Source organism: Urocitellus parryii, chromosome 3 (genome assembly GCF_045843805.1).
Source record: "Urocitellus parryii isolate mUroPar1 chromosome 3, mUroPar1.hap1, whole genome shotgun sequence".
Taxonomy (NCBI): Eukaryota; Metazoa; Chordata; class Mammalia; order Rodentia; family Sciuridae; genus Urocitellus; species Urocitellus parryii.
Genome location: NC_135533.1, coordinates 217,980,246 through 217,993,135, shown reverse-complemented (window position 1 = coordinate 217,993,135; position 12,890 = coordinate 217,980,246). Strand labels below are relative to the sequence as shown.

General features: G+C 57.7%; 1 protein-coding gene across 4 annotated transcripts in view; it reads right to left on the bottom strand.

Moving 5' to 3' along the window:
* The window catches only part of Zfr2 (zinc finger RNA binding protein 2), a 37,250-nt gene extending 24,621 nt beyond the window's left edge, over positions 1 to 12,629 (bottom strand). For all 4 annotated transcript variants that reach the window (XM_026404438.2, XM_077796625.1, XM_077796626.1 and 1 more), the window contains exon 1: positions 12,566 to 12,629. In XM_026404438.2, the coding sequence (XP_026260223.2) occupies positions 12,566 to 12,618 (53 nt within the window). In that variant the 5' untranslated portion in view covers positions 12,619 to 12,629. The remainder of the gene's footprint in view (positions 1 to 12,565) is intronic.
* Between the last annotated feature and the right edge of the window lie 261 nt (positions 12,630 to 12,890).

Sequence of the window (12,890 nt, the reverse complement as noted above, 5' to 3'; positions counted from 1 at the left end):
ACAGGCAAAAAGGCCACGCCAGCCACGCGGGAAGGAGACTGCGAGGTGTGGAGACTGGGTCCCAGTGGTGCCCTAGGGAGGTGGAGAGGCTTTAAGAAGTGGGCTGGTGGGGGTCTGCAGGACTGGGATGTGCCTTAGAAGGGGTTGGTGACCCCCCTTCTTCCTTTTTTTTTTAATTGCCTCACACGTGCCAGGGCGATGGTCCACCACAGCCAAGTCTCCAGACCGCCTTCGTCTGCTCCCTGGCTCATGAGGTAAGCGGGTCTGCGGTCATAAGTTCCCTCCATGATGTGCCCCTTGCCACACACCTAAAAGCCCAGGCCCCCATCATGACCGAAACCTCTCCAACTACAGCGGAAGGAAACCTGCACTCTTTAAGTTAATTACGTCAGGTATGTCGTTACAGTGACGGAGAGCAAGCGGCCACCATCTGCAAGCCAAGAGGAGGCCGTGGGACAAACCCGCCCTGCCCACGCTTTGATCTTGGCTTGCGGCCTCCAGGACTGCAGGAAATAAAGGTCTGCTGCTGCAGCCACCCACTCTGCAGGAGTTTGTCACAGAGGCCCAGCTGACTAAGACTGCCATGACCAGGCTGCTGAAGTGAGAAGTGAAAGGCCAGGGCTGCAGGACCCTCGGGGAGACACCCTGGGGCCAAGCTGGAGGGAGTGGGGGAGTGCCAACAGGACTCACAGGTCAGTCAGAGCCCGCCCCCAGGCAGCCAGGGCTGAGACGCCCACCACAGGCCGGGACAGCCAAGTGTCAGGAGCGCTGGTGGTGACGAGGCAGTGATGGAGACCCAAAAAGGGAACTCTTGGCCCATCTCATGTTGAGTAACTGTCATGCGCAGCGAAGCCGCCCTTGGGCCACCAGGGTCGCTGCCTCTCCCTGAGAGCTATGCCCAGGGGGCCCAGGCAGGAAGGGAGAGGAGAGTGGAAGGGCCAGGGGCTGCTGGTTTGTGGCAGTTGTTTCTTTACTGAAACTGCAGCCTGTTTTCGCAGGGCCCCAGGTAAGAGAGCTTTTCCATTTTGGAATGGTTGGAAAGAGTCAAAGGGTGTGCTTTCACGACAGCGGGTGGCCTGAGGAGCACACTTCAGCATCTAAACCCAATGCTGGCCCAGCGCTCGGCAGCCCATTTGCTGTGCTGCTGCAGCTCAAGCTGGCCACGGTGGCCAGCGAGGCCTGTGGTCCCTGCTGCTCCAGCCTCTGCAGGCAGCCTGGGCGGGGCTCCCTCCTGCATCTCAGGCGGCAGCTGCCAGATGGGCCATGGTGGCTCTCCTCCTCCAGGGGCCAGGTTGGGTCACTCACATGCTGGGTACTCCAAGGGGGATGCAGGCCAGGCCCCTGGAGGCCCAGGCTCAGGAAGGGCAGAGTCACTTCTGCTGCAGTCTGCCAGCCCTGGGAGGGCATGAGGACGCCTGGGTGCAGGCAGTGAGATCCGAGAGCTGCAGGGAGGCCTGGCCGGGGCAGCAGCAGCCAGTCCTCCACGCCTTGCTTCAGCTGGGCAGGAAATCAGGGTTCAGCCCTGTGGCTGCCAGGCCCAGGACCTCAGAGCAGGAGTGTCACAGGGAAATCCTGCCCTAGGGACCCTGGGCCATGTCTGGGGACACATGTGGCTGTCGTGACTGGAAGCTCCTGGGCTGCAGGGCCGAGGCAGGGGGGCTGGCCTGGCCTGGTGTGCAGAGCTGCCGGGGAGACACTTGGAAGGGGAGGGCAGGACACGGGAGCGGGGGGTGGGACAGGCTGAGGGCCTAGGCCTGGGGAGGAACAGGCCCCGAGGCCTCCACCTCCTCAGCTTCCCACAGCAGTCACGCTGACCTTCGCTCCCTTCTTGCAGTTCCTTGGCTTTTTCCTGGGTCCCCTGAGGAATCCAAGGGCTGTGAGCTCTGGCTGTGCCCCATTCCTTGCCAAAGGCACTGGCCCAATGGATTTGCCTGGGGTCACCTTGGCTTGAGCCTGAGTAGAAAGGCCCTGTCACTAGGGCAGATCCAGCAGCACCTGCCCAGGCTAGGCAACAAATTTCATAGTAAACACATTTTGCCAGCAGAGGAGGAGGAGGAGGGGCCGTGATGGCACGAAGAGGAGGAACCCAGTCCACCCACTGTGCGGGGTGAACCAGGCCCAATGGGTAAGGCTGTGTCTGCAGGGCTGGGGAGGGACAGGACACTGCTCATGGTGTGGGTTTTCCTTTAAGATGACAGAATGTTCTGGAGTTAGAGGTGATGGGTGATAACCCCATGAATGTCAGAAAGCCACTGTTCCTGCACTTTAAAAGGGTGGACTGTGCAGTGAGTTATGTCTCAAGAAAGCTATTTTTGAAAGTATCTTTTGGGGGAAGAGGAAGCTCTGGGGGACGCTCCTGTCGCCTGGTGTGCGTGGAGAGTGTGACAACAAATCCACCGTCATGAGCCATGAGAACACACGAATAAAAAATGTGGGAAAATACTTGTGAAAAGGACAGTCATCTACATTCATAATTTTTTAAAAGGCACTCTGTATAAAGTCTTCAGTTCTAACTAATTATTGTTTTGGAAGTTTTAAAACATTAAAGTAGGCGGGTGTGGTGGCCACGCTGTATCCCAATAGCTCAGGAAGCTGAGGCAGGAGGATTTTCAGCCTCAAAGCCAGCCTCAGCAAACATGAGGCACTAAACAACTCAGTGAGGCCCTGTCTCCAAATAACATATAAAGTAGGGTTAGGGATGTGGCTCAAGGGAAGTACCCCTGAGTTCAATCCTTGGCATAAAAAAAAAATAATAATTTGAAATGAGTCGGGGAAGCAGGTGTCTGGGCATCAGGGCTTAGCCCTTGTCCATCTAAGGCCAAGGCCCTGTTCACCCAATGAGGATGCAGAACTGGGGGATTTCTATCAGCATAAGGATCTGATGCTGCAGCTAGGCCTGGACTGTCCCCAGAGGCCTTGTGTTGCAGGCCTGGCCCAAGGAGGTGCAGCTGGGAGATGGAGGAGCCTGAGAGCTGGGTTTGGTGGGAGGCCTGGGACCCTGGAGGTGTGGCCCTGCAGGGGACTATGAGATGCTCTCTGGGTTCCCTGGCCACTAAGAGAATGGTCTGGGGCACCACGGGCTCCCTGCAAGCTGTGCCACTCACCACAGGCCCAGAGCAGCAGGCCTGCCCACCACGGCCTGCCACCTCCCAAACTGAGCAAAACCCCTGTCCTCTTTAAGCTGGTCATCAGGTATTTGTTAGTGACAGGAAGGAAGGTGACACACCATGCAAGGCACTCAGGGAAGATGAGAGAAAGCAAGGAAACTCAAAAGAAGCACGAGATTCAGTGGGACAGGAAGAAGCCCTGCGCAGGGCGAGGGAAGGGCTCCTGACCCGGCTGGGTACAGTGTCTCCTACAGGCTGGCCTGCTGGCTGCTGTTTTAACCCTCAGCTGTTTGCATGTGAAGAACAGAACGGAGAGTGGAGGGAGCCACCTGGGGCCAGCTAGAGGAGACTCGACCCAGGCCTTGAAGGGAACTGTAAGGCGACTCTGCTTTTGCTGGTGGCGCTTGAGAGCAGTCTGTGTGAGATCTGAGGGGAAGGAAGAGAAGCCCTGGCAGCAGTGGTGGGCACGACCAGTCCAGGGACATGTGCTGGCCGCTGCCCGGCCAGATGCAAAGGTGCCGCTGCGCAGGCAGAACTGCACCAAGGCTGGAGGTGGGCAGCTGGCCTGCTGCAGGAGAAGCGCAGAGCTGGAGAGGCCAGAGGAAACGGGTCGCCTCGGGGCAGCCACAGCCTGCGGCCTCCACTCGGAGCCACCTGGGGAGCTCCATGCAGAGCAGGGCGACAAGGGACTGGGACAGGGCAGGGGCAAAAGCAGAAGCCAAGAGCCCCAGAGGGGGCCAGGGCAGCCCAGCACAGGAGGGGCTAGAGGGAGAGGAAACAGGGCCAGGTAGTGCCCAGGCTTGTGGTCCTGCCACTGGGGGTAGAGTGATGGGGCCACAGCCCAAGGGATGCCCGGCTCCGGCAGGGGAAGAGGTGGGAAGACCTGCCCACACCCTGGTTTTACCTCAGAGAGACACATTTGGATTTCTTTTTTTTTTGGGGGGGACGGGGGGTACCGGGGATTGAACTCAGGGCCCTCGACCACTGAGCCACTCCCCAGCCCTATTTTGTATATTACTTAGAGACAGGGTCTCACTGAGCTGCTTAGTGCCTCACCATTGCTGAGGCTGAGGCTGGCTTTGAACTCACAATCCTCCTGTTTCAGCCTCCAGAGCCACTGGGATTATAGGTGTGCATCACTGCACCCAGCTCCATTTTGGATTTCTGAGCCCCTGAGTGTGTGGCTATTTGTTACAGCAGCCACAGGAGACTTATATGGAGGCAGGAAGCCTATCAGGGCAGTAGGCCCCTGGAGCTCAAAGGACTAGGGTGCGGGTGCCCAAAAGGCCAGCCCTGCACTGGTGGCCTAAGTGGCTTATGGAGGAAGAGCGCTTGGGGCCTGAGCTGGGGCTGGCCACTCCTGCCCAGGGCACACATTCCCAGAGCTGCAGGCCACGTGATTGGCTGTGCACCTGCTCTCACTCTTTTGACAACCATATAAAGTCGAAGCTCGGGACTGGGCCTGGGCTGAGCTGGACGTAGGAGTGCATGGCCAAGACCAAGGGCACCAGCTGTGAACTCAGACCAGTGAGGGTAGCTGCTGGAACACCTCTGGAGAGATGCCCTGGGGACAATCTCCAAGGTCTGAGGGGAGGGTGGTGACACTGAGTCAGAGTCAGACACCCAGAGAGCCAAAGCTGGGGACTCAGGAAGGTGCAGGCACAGTCAGGAAGTCACAAGGAAGAGCAGGGAGACCCTTAACCCCTGCCTGGTCCAGGCAGGGGCAAGAGGGTGTTGGGGAGAGGGTGTCCCTGAAGGTGGTGCCCACGGGAAAGCCCGCCTCCCTGTGGTAGTCATGTTTTATTTTCTGCATCTCATGGTGCTTGGCCGACCAAGGAGAGGCCCCTCTGGGGCTGGTGGCTCTCTAGAGATGGCAAAGAGTTTGCACAGCTTCCATCTGCAAACTAGTCCCTCTGCCTGGGGCACAAGGAGCCCACTGAGTCACCAGGGACAGTATCTCAGTCACTGTGCACACCTCCAACAGACACAGCCTGGGGACTTGTAAAGCACAGAGGTTTATTGCTCACAGTTCTGGGGACTGGAGCCCAAGGTCAAGGCATGGAGCTGACAGAGGCTGGTGAGGGCTTTTCTGCTGTGGCCTCACCCGGGGGAGGAGGCAGTGCTCCCGGGCCAGGGTCTCTGCACCTCTTCAAATGATCAGACTGTGATGTGACCCCTCCTCAGGCGCTGGCTTCCCGCATAACCCTAGTCCATAGAGCAATGCTGCAGGTGCAAGAAGGGATGGGAGAGTTGACGACTCCAGTGGTTCTGGTGTGCGCCAAGAGGATTTGGGGCCGAGGCACTGCGGGGAGCATGGTCAGCAGAGGGTGTGGAATCTGGAGTGGCCTGCAGGGCCTTGGGCTGGCCATACTCTTTCTTGCCTCCGTTTACTCACCTGTGAAATAGGAATAGCTGACCTGGTGCTGGGACAGTGAGACCACTGAAGGAGGACTCCGTGCCCCTGGGCCAGCTTGGGGCTGGTGCACTGTGTGTCCAGGGTGGCCAGAGCTGCCCGGGTGAAGCACTGCTGGGACTCAAGACTCACTGTGAAACCGGCCAGCCTTTAAACAGTGGCCGCCCGCTCACACACAGCTGGTGTGAGAGCAAACAGCTTGTGAGGCCCAGGAACTGGCGACGTTGCAGCTTCGCCCTATAAAGCCGCCCTCGGTCCATGAGCAGGTCTCCTGCTGCTGCTGCTGCTGCTGGAACCACCTGTTGCTCAGAGACAGCCACCCAGCACTGCAGTGCTGCTGCCCACTGTCTCCATGACAGCAGTGCCTGGGCTGGGGACCAACCTGGGGGTGGGAGCTCAGGCAGGAAGCTGGACATGCTCCGGCCACCACTGGTGGAGGAAAACTGGTATTTTAGCCCAACTCCATTGATGCCCGCTCTCCCATCCTCCCTGGGCTTCTGTCCTTGGGCCCTGGGCTGTGGTCTCTGGGTGGCTCTTTGCTCTGAATGTTTGCTGGGGCAGAGGGAGGGCACGCATTCCAGATTAGATTTAGAACACAAAGGCGGCAAGACCCATTGATACAGTTTTGCTCACAGTTCACTGAATTCCTGGAGACATCGAGGTCCTGAGGATGGACGGGCCTCATCCAGAGACGTCCCCCACCCGGCCTCTCTCCTGACATGCTCTTACTTGTTCTCAAGGGACCAAGACCCTGAGGGAAGAACAGGCATCAAAATGCAGGGTGGAACCCAAGGTCAAGGCCAGTGGTGGGATGCCCAGGGACCATCAGGAAGGAGGACATGTCCTTCCAGTGGCAAATAATGATGATTCTGCTGGATATGGCTTCCAAAGAACATCTCAGTGGGAGCACACGGAAACACAGAAGACAGAGTCCAAGACATGAAAACCCAAAGGAAGAGATTCTCCCAGAATCCCAGGGCTGAGCCACCTCAGTGATTCTTGCTTTGAGGCTCTTAACTTGGGGACACAGCTCTTCCGCTGCTGGCCTCTCTAGCACCCTCCTCCTAGGGCCCCCCAGTGGTGAGAGGCCAGCACAGGCAGCCGGAGACCTGGGCATCAAGCACACCCATCTTTCAGGACTGTTGAGGGAAACCCTGGCTCCTGCATGCTGAGCTTGGAAGGAAGCAGCTCGGGGTGCAGTGGGTGCACTGTGCAAGGCTGGAGGCCAAGGTCAAGGGCAGCACGAGCGAGGCCCCACGGTTGCTGCCCAGGGGGCCTCAGGTCTGCTTTATTGGCAGTGAGGTCGAATTCTACAGCCCAGGCGCTATTTGACTGTACTCCTGTTCTCAGGGGCTTTATGTGTGAAACACACCATATACTTTTGTTTCATTTCTGGTGCTGGGACGGGACCCCAGGCCTCAGTGCTTGAGCCACACCCAGCCTGCCTGTTGGACAGTGTGCTTGCGAGGCTTAGCAGAACTGGCATTTTCTTTTCTTTTACTGTGAAAGCCTTATGTGTGTCTCCAGGTGAAACCCCCACTACAAACCCAGATGCCCCTGGAAAACATGCCGGCGCACTACAGAGATCTCGAGCTGTTCCAAGGTAACAGAGGCTTTACCACCCGCCCTGTCCGCAACCGACTTGAAGCTGCGGTCAGAATCCAGCTCCACATCAGGGCCAGCTTGGCCCCTTGGGACAGAGCCCCGTCCACGTTCTAGGGCTGTGCCCAAGCCTCTCAGGGGGCAAGGCTTGTCTGGCAGCAGCCCCTGGGTTTCTCTTCCATCCTGCTGAAGGAAGGTGCCTCACAGGGTGGCCCTGTGGTGATCGTCAGTCACGCACTGTGGAGCGAGGCTCCCTGACCCTGCTGGCTGGGCAGGAGGGAGGGCGCAGGCGTGGCCGAGGAGCAGGCAGGTGAAGAGCTTCCAGCCGAGCCATTCAACAAAGTGATGCCTTTCAACTGCTTCGGACATCTCAGGTCTCAGGAGCGGTGAGGGGGTCAGGTGTGGCTTCACTGCTCTCCTGCCTGTGGGGGGTGGGAAACCTCCTGGGGAGCAGCAGCAGCAGCTCTGCGGCCCCCCAAGCATGGAACCTCTGCTGTGGGAAGGAAGTGACAAGCCAAGCCGGTCGCCAGGGCACCTATAAGGAAGCTCCACAGAGGACAGTGGCCCTAGAAGGAACCACTGCGTTCAAAATCAAAGCTAGTTGATGGCCTTCCAGAACATTCAGCCCAGGCACCGAAGGTGGGATCAGCTTTGCTCCAGGAGCAACCATCCAAGGGGCCAGAAGCCAACAGAGCTGGAGGAAGCCTCTCCAGTCTCAGCCAGCAGGGACAAAGAGCTGCCCTGGGGCACGGTCAACAGAACAGCAGAGGAAGCAAGTGCCGCAGACGCCCAAGTCGCCTTAGTCAGGGCAAAGCACCCACTAAACCAACACCTCGGCTGAGGGTCCACCCAAGAGAAGACCACAGGACACCACCCGGAGCAAAGAGCAGATAGATGGTGTAGGGTGTGTGACTGGCAGCACTCGTCTGGAGCCCCGGATATCCGGGGACAACCAGCAGCACCTGGTGGGCTGCCAGGGTGGGAACATGGTGCCTCGGGCACCTCGCACCTACCTTAGGGAAGGGAAGTAAGCTGGCGTGGTGGACATGCCTGTCATCCTAGCTACTGGGGAGGCTGAGGCAGGAGGACCGTGAGTTTAAGGCCAGGCTCAGCAACATAGTGAGACCCCAATTTAGAGCATGATGACAACCAAAACTGGCCCAAACCTCAAAACACAAACTAGACATCCTCAGAGCCCTCCCAAGTAACTATAGCGGCAGGAACAGGGTTCTTCCTGTGCCTGTGCTACGCAGGCTCCCTTTATGAGCAGATGGGGCCACGACACCGCCCTGGCCAGCCCCACCTCTGCCAACCCCACCTCCGCCAGCCCGGCCTCCACAAGGCAGACTCCAGCCCCACCTCTGCCAACCCCACCTCCGCCAGCCCGGCCTCCACAAGGCAGACTCCTGAACTCTGCAGAGCTCTGCTTGGTGCTGGTCTTTTGGTGTGGGAGGGTTCCACCTAAAAACCAAGTCCTGCCACCTGGTCTCCCACCCCATGTGTGGCTGACTGGTTGAGGTGACCTCTGGCCCCTGTCAGGCTACATTCATGGCAAACACTGATTCCAAGAGTCATGAGAAAATGCTTTTACAGCTGGACACAGTGGCCACGCCCGTCATCCCAGTGACCCGGGAGGCTGAGGCAGGAGGGTTGCAAGTTCAAGGACAGCATCAGCAACTTAGCAAGGCCCTGTCTCAAAATAAAAAACAAAAAGGAGTGGGATGTGGCTCAGTGGCAAAGCACCCCTCAGCACCACTAATGATGATGATGATGATGATGATGATGATGAGGATGATAATGATCATCAGTGGCAGAGCGCTTCCCTAGCATGTGCGAGGCCCTGGTTTCAATCCTCAGCACCATATAAAAATAAAATAAAGGCATTCTGTCCATCTACAACTATAAAAAAATTTAAAAGAAGATTATAAAAATTCAGAAACAGAGAATATGTTTGGGAATTTAAAGGATCTCTTAGGAGTTTACTTTTATCCCAATGTTTAGGAATTTATTTTTGATTCTAAAATGGATAAAATAAAAATTCAAAATCTATACTTGAAAAACTTTTTTTTTTTTTGCAGTGCTGAGGATAAAACTCAGGGGTGTGGCATATGCTAGGCAAGCACTCTATCACTGAGCTACATCCTCAGCCCTGAAAATTTGTAAAAACATTCAATTCACTTGTGATAGGGTCTGAGATAGCATAATTTGGTCATGCAATAAGTCTTCTTTAAAAATGTACTTTTTTTGTCAGATACAGTAGTCATGCCTGTAATTCCAGCTGCTCAGGAGGATCCCAAGTTCAAGGCCAGCCTCAGCAACTTAGCAAGACACTCTCTAAAATAAAATAAAAAAGGGGCTGTCAGTTTAACTCAGTGGTAGGCACCCCTGGGCTCAATCCCAGAACCACAGGTGGGAGTGTGTAAAACAAAGGTAGCCGACTGCGAGATCCCAGTGGGAATTCAACAAAACTGCTCCAGGAGGCAACAGAGCTGGCCTGCCTGCCACTGTCTTGGAGGGAAGCCCAGCATACAGCCCATCCAGCTTTGCACATCTCATAACCCACAAGACTTAAACATAGATGGGGTGTCCCCAGCAGCCCCTGGCCTCACCACTAAGCAGCACCCCTGAGCTGACAAAAGCATGGTTGGAGTCACACAGGATTACTCCTTCATTCTGAATACCTGCAGTCCTAACTGTGAAAAGCACTGTGACTCCAAGCTACATAAAATAACGAAATGATAAGCAATGCCAATGGTAGCCACATGAGAAATCCCAGCTACTTGGGAAACTGATGGAGGAGGATCACAAGTTCTAGGCCAACCTGGGCAACTTAGGGAAACCCAATCTCAAAATAAACTTTATTTTTAAAGAGAAGTGCAGCTCAGCAGTACAGTGCCTGCATAACATGTCATAACATAACTGGGTTCCAACCCCAACACCAGTTAAAAAAAGATAATATCAACAAGTAACTGCAAACACACAGGCAATGCTGACTGACAACTAAAGAACGGTCCAGACCCCAGCCCTATTTATGGATGACCGTGCAAGGAACAGCCCCATCCAAGGCCGTGGTCATCAGCTTTACAAGCCAAGAAAACCCTCTCAGAGCTCCAAAGGAGTACTGCTGCCTCTGCTGGGGCAAGTCACAACACAGGCATTGTAAATACTATTGTCCAAGGACTGCCGCAGAGTGGGACTCACAGCACCTGGGGTCCAGTCAGCTTTCCTATGGCACATTATATAAGAAACACATATTTTAAAAGCAGCTCAAATTTCCAAGACAAAGTGGCTTCCCCCAAAAGAAGAGGGCTGAGGCAACTTAAGATCATTCAAGTAATGTACATAATCTTGCTTCCCACAATACTTTCAGCTTTAGTTAATATTTATTCTTTTTTTGAAGAATAACCCTCTCGCAGAGACCATTCTAACGACATTGGACATTTGATGACAGTGTCACATTCTTGGCTATGTGTACGTCGCATTGCCGGAGCACCACAGGACAGAAAAGAGCAGCACTAAAATGTGTAAGTCCATTAACGCAAATCAAAACAAAAACAACTGCTGACCTCAGCAGTGACCTATTTTACCAGCCTAAACACTCAGCTGCTCTCCTGGCAGGCCATGCCAATAGCCCAACAATCAAGGGACTGTGCCCATGGGAATGAGGGAAGCACTGGAGAGAGAAGGAAAAGGAAGAGCTGGCGGGCAGGTGGGGCAGTGCTGCCAGGAGCGCACAGCCTCAGCCAGGAGGCTGGCCGAGCCCGGGCCCTGGCCCTCAGACTGCCACTGAGCACAAGGAAAACAGAAAAGAAGAGTGAAAAAGGTCCATCCCAGGAAAACGGCAGCCAAGCACTCTCCCTTGAGAGAAGCACGGCTAGCCAGGCCTGACGGGGAAGCCCTGGGGTGCAGAAAACATGGGGGCATGCTGACTCCCGGGCCTGTTTCCAGGCCCTGACTGGCCTCTCCTTGTAACTCCATGAGAGGGAGCCCACGGGCGCACAGACGCTGGCCCAGGACCCACATTCCACTGTACAGGACCAGAACACTGGCTGGCAGCAGCTCCCAGCAGCTCGGACACTTGTGAACATGTGGCAGAGGCCCCAGGCTCAGGGAACAATTGTCTCTGAGGTGCCCAAGGGCAGTTAACGTGGGTAGTGGGCTCCAAAGAGGCTGCGACACTGGCCCAAGAGGTTCTACCAGGCTGCCAGTTGGAAACAGGGTGGTACACGAAAATGACAGGTCAGGGTCCTTTCCCTGGAGCTGCAAGCCCTGGCTGTGTGACTCGGGTGACAGGCAGGGGGCAGCAGAGCTGCAGCAGTGAGAGGCCCTGGAGAACTGGCTGTGGTGTGTTTCGCCCCCAGTAGAACCCTCCTGCCCGCTACCCCCTGCCATCTCTCCTCTGGGCTCCTATCCCCCCAAACTCCTGGGTCCCCACCTCCCCCGGCTCTTACACACCTAAACACCTCCGCTGGTTTCAACGGCTCAGCCCCCTCTCCCCGAGGGCCCCCTTCCCTGCAAACCCCAGGTGCCCCACTCCCACTGGGTCTCAGGACCCCGAGTTTGCTCCTCCCTCAATCGGGTCTCAGCAACCTCCCAACCGCGCGCTGACTTCCTCCGGGTTCCCTTCCAGCTGACTTCCAAGACCACCCCAGCCCAGCCGGGCCTCCGGGTCTGTCCTCTGTGCCCTCGCTAGGGGGTGGCTCCCCTCGGCCTCCGCAGGCACCAGGAAGGGCTGCCTTCTCCACAGGGGTCGGTCCTCGCCCCACCAGCTGGACTGCTGCCTCCCAGGCACCCTTCCACCTCCTCCTCCTCCTCCCCCATCGGGGTCCCCCCGCCCCCCCACCGGGAGACCCGTCCGTCACTCAGGGGTCGTCTGTCCCTCAGGGGCCTGCGCCCTCCGCCCCCCCCCCACCGGGAGGCCAGTCCGTCCCTCAGGGGTCGTCTGTCCGTCAGGGGTCGTCTGTCCATCAGGGGTCGTCTGTCCGTCAGGGGTCGTCTGTCCATCAGGGGTCGTCTGTCCGTCAGGGGCCTGCGCCCTCCGCCCCCCCCCACCGGGAGGCCAGTCCGACACTCAGGGGTCGTCTGTCCCTCAGGGGTCTGCACCCTCCGTCCCTCAGGGGTCGTGTCAGGGGCCTGCGCCCTCCGCCCCCCCCACCTGGGAGGCCCGTCCGTCCCTCAGGGGTCGGCGCCCTCCGCCCTCCCCGCCCGCCCAGGTACCTCCCGGGCTCCCCCGGCCGTTGACGGTGCTCCAGCCCCACAGGCCCGAGGACCCTCCCACGTCAGGAGCCCCCTCCTCGCTTCCCTGACCGTCGGCTCCGAGGCCATCTCGGCCGCAGCCCGCCTGGCAGCCCGCCGGCTCCGACCACGCCGCCGCCGCCTCCTCGCCTCGCGGTCCTCCTGGGGCAGGGCCGGCGCGCGCCGCGAGGGAGGGCGGGCCGTTTACCTGGACTGCGGGCCGGCGCCCTGTGCGAAGCCGGAAGAGCTGCTCGCCGCCATCTTGGCGTCTTCCCGGGGCCGGCGGCCGCTGACGTCACCGGCCCGCCCCCTCCTCGGGCCCCGCCTTCCTCTTCCCCAAGCCAGTGAGGGTCTCTGCTCAAGCCCGGCCCCACCTCAAGCCCCGCCCCTGCAGCGAGTCACGCCCCTCGCTCGGAGCTCCGCCTGGCCTTCAACCACTCAGATAAGCAGTTCTCAGCTGAAGCCCCGCCCCATGACAAGCCCCGCCCCTTACTTGGAGCCCTGCATTCCCTTTAACCACTCGGAAGTGAGGG